The sequence below is a fragment of the Pteropus vampyrus genome, unplaced genomic scaffold (assembly GCF_000151845.1).
Source record: "Pteropus vampyrus isolate Shadow unplaced genomic scaffold, Pvam_2.0 Scaffold407, whole genome shotgun sequence".
NCBI classification, from domain to species: domain Eukaryota; kingdom Metazoa; phylum Chordata; class Mammalia; order Chiroptera; family Pteropodidae; genus Pteropus; species Pteropus vampyrus.
This window is the reverse complement of record NW_011889188.1, coordinates 450,247-451,912: the sequence shown is the minus strand read 5'-3', so window position 1 is coordinate 451,912 and position 1,666 is coordinate 450,247. Positions and strand designations below refer to the sequence as shown.

Sequence of the window (1,666 nt, the reverse complement as noted above, 5' to 3'; positions counted from 1 at the left end):
AGGAAGGAAGGAAGGAAGGAAGGAAGGACCGATTTGCCAAACCGCCTTGGCCAGATTCAGAGCTGCAGCGAGCTTCGTCCTCAGCAAATGCTCGGCTCTGCGTGCGCCACGTCAGACCAAGGTGCCGGTCTGCGTTAGAAAGTCCGCGGTTGTGGCAGCCTTTTTGGTGGTGACCGTTGTCTCTGGATGGTCTCATGACACGATGATAAGAATCGTCCAAGTTCACAGTGACATCGCGAATCATCCTTATACTCTGAGGAAACATGGTCGCCGTGTAATTCTGTGCAAACGATTTTTAGTTCTTTGCGCAAAAGATTTTTAGTTCTTTGCGCAAACACTTGAGAAATACATAGTTTTTAACGGGAAAGAAAAATCCGCCAACAGGAAGGCGTAGGCGCCCCAACGAAGCTCTGTTTTGCAGGTGCGACTGTGTGGAAGCTTCATTACGTGACCCCCAAATTCTCCCCGGAGGGAGCCGGCGCCTGTTACGACAGCGGGCTGTGCTCCTGCAGTGGGGACGTCACCCACCACGACCCTCCGCTGCTGTTCGACGTCTCCAGGGACCCGTCCGAGTCTCGACCTCTCGACCCTGACCACGAAGCGCTGTTCCACCCAGTGGTCAAGAAGATCGAGGCGGCCCTAAGGGAGCACCGCGGGATGCTCGCGCCCGCCCCGCCACAGCTGTCCCTGTGGCACACGGTCTGGAAGCCGTGGCTGCAGCCGTGCTGTGGGACCTTCCCCTTCTGCGGGTGCGACAAGGAAGGGGACGTCCCACCCCGCGCGTGACGAGCGGGAAGGGCTCCCTCGCGATTCCGACGGGTCCTCGGAAGCGATTCTCCGCCGACCGTCCGCTGCGCTTGCGAACGGTCACAAACGGCGCCCTCCGCCCGATTTTTTCCACCCGAAGATTCTCCTCGTTCCTCGACGTCGTGACCGGGAGCTCGGGAGGCGGACAGCGGATCCGCGCCGTGATGAGACCACGTTTTTGCGACAGTGTGGACGGATCCTGAGAATGTCACGCTCAGGGAGATCCGTCAGACGGACAAGGACAAAAGCCTCAGGATTTCAGTGCCGCGTAGGGCATAAAACAGAAAACAACCAACGAGCAAACATGACCAAGGAATAAAGGAACAGGAGGCCCCGACAACAGGACGGTGTGGGGGGCGGCGGCAGGACCTTAAGGGGTCAAATACACGGTGATTGAAGGCAACTTGACGTCGGGTGGTGAGCGCACCATACAGTACCCGCATGACGTATTCCCAAATTGTATACCTGAAATGTATATGATGTTATCCACCCATGTCACCCCGATAAATGTAATAAACATAGGTGTATTCTTGCTCCTAAGGATGTTTGTATACGTGGAACAAGAAATAGGCTCATTCGATGCCTAAGAGCAATAGGCGAGCCAACTTTACGAAGTAAACGAAACCCTTCGTCCAAACCGATTCCGTCCGTCAGGACAGCCACCTGCTCGTAATGGCTCGTCTGCAAACGCAGGTGCTCATCCCTCCCCAGGCGAGGTTCACGATCGTGTGTTCATTTATGGCGCAAATTGCACACAACCGGTACGTGTGCCTGGGGTGACCACAGGAGTTTCACGTTCATGAAGTGTGGAAAGGTTCTCCTCGGTCTCGGATAATCCTTTTTTATTTTAAGCATTCAC

General features: G+C 55.3%; 1 protein-coding gene across 1 annotated transcript in view; it reads left to right on the top strand.

Moving 5' to 3' along the window:
- ARSH (arylsulfatase family member H) overlaps positions 1–786 on the top strand; it is a 17,223-nt gene extending 16,437 nt beyond the window's left edge. Inside the window, exons 9-10 of the mRNA XM_011380834.2 lie at positions 3–121; positions 422–786. Of these exons, the coding sequence (XP_011379136.2) occupies positions 3–121; positions 422–786 (484 nt within the window). The remainder of the gene's footprint in view (positions 1–2; positions 122–421) is intronic.
- Positions 787–1,666: the final 880 nt, after the last annotated feature.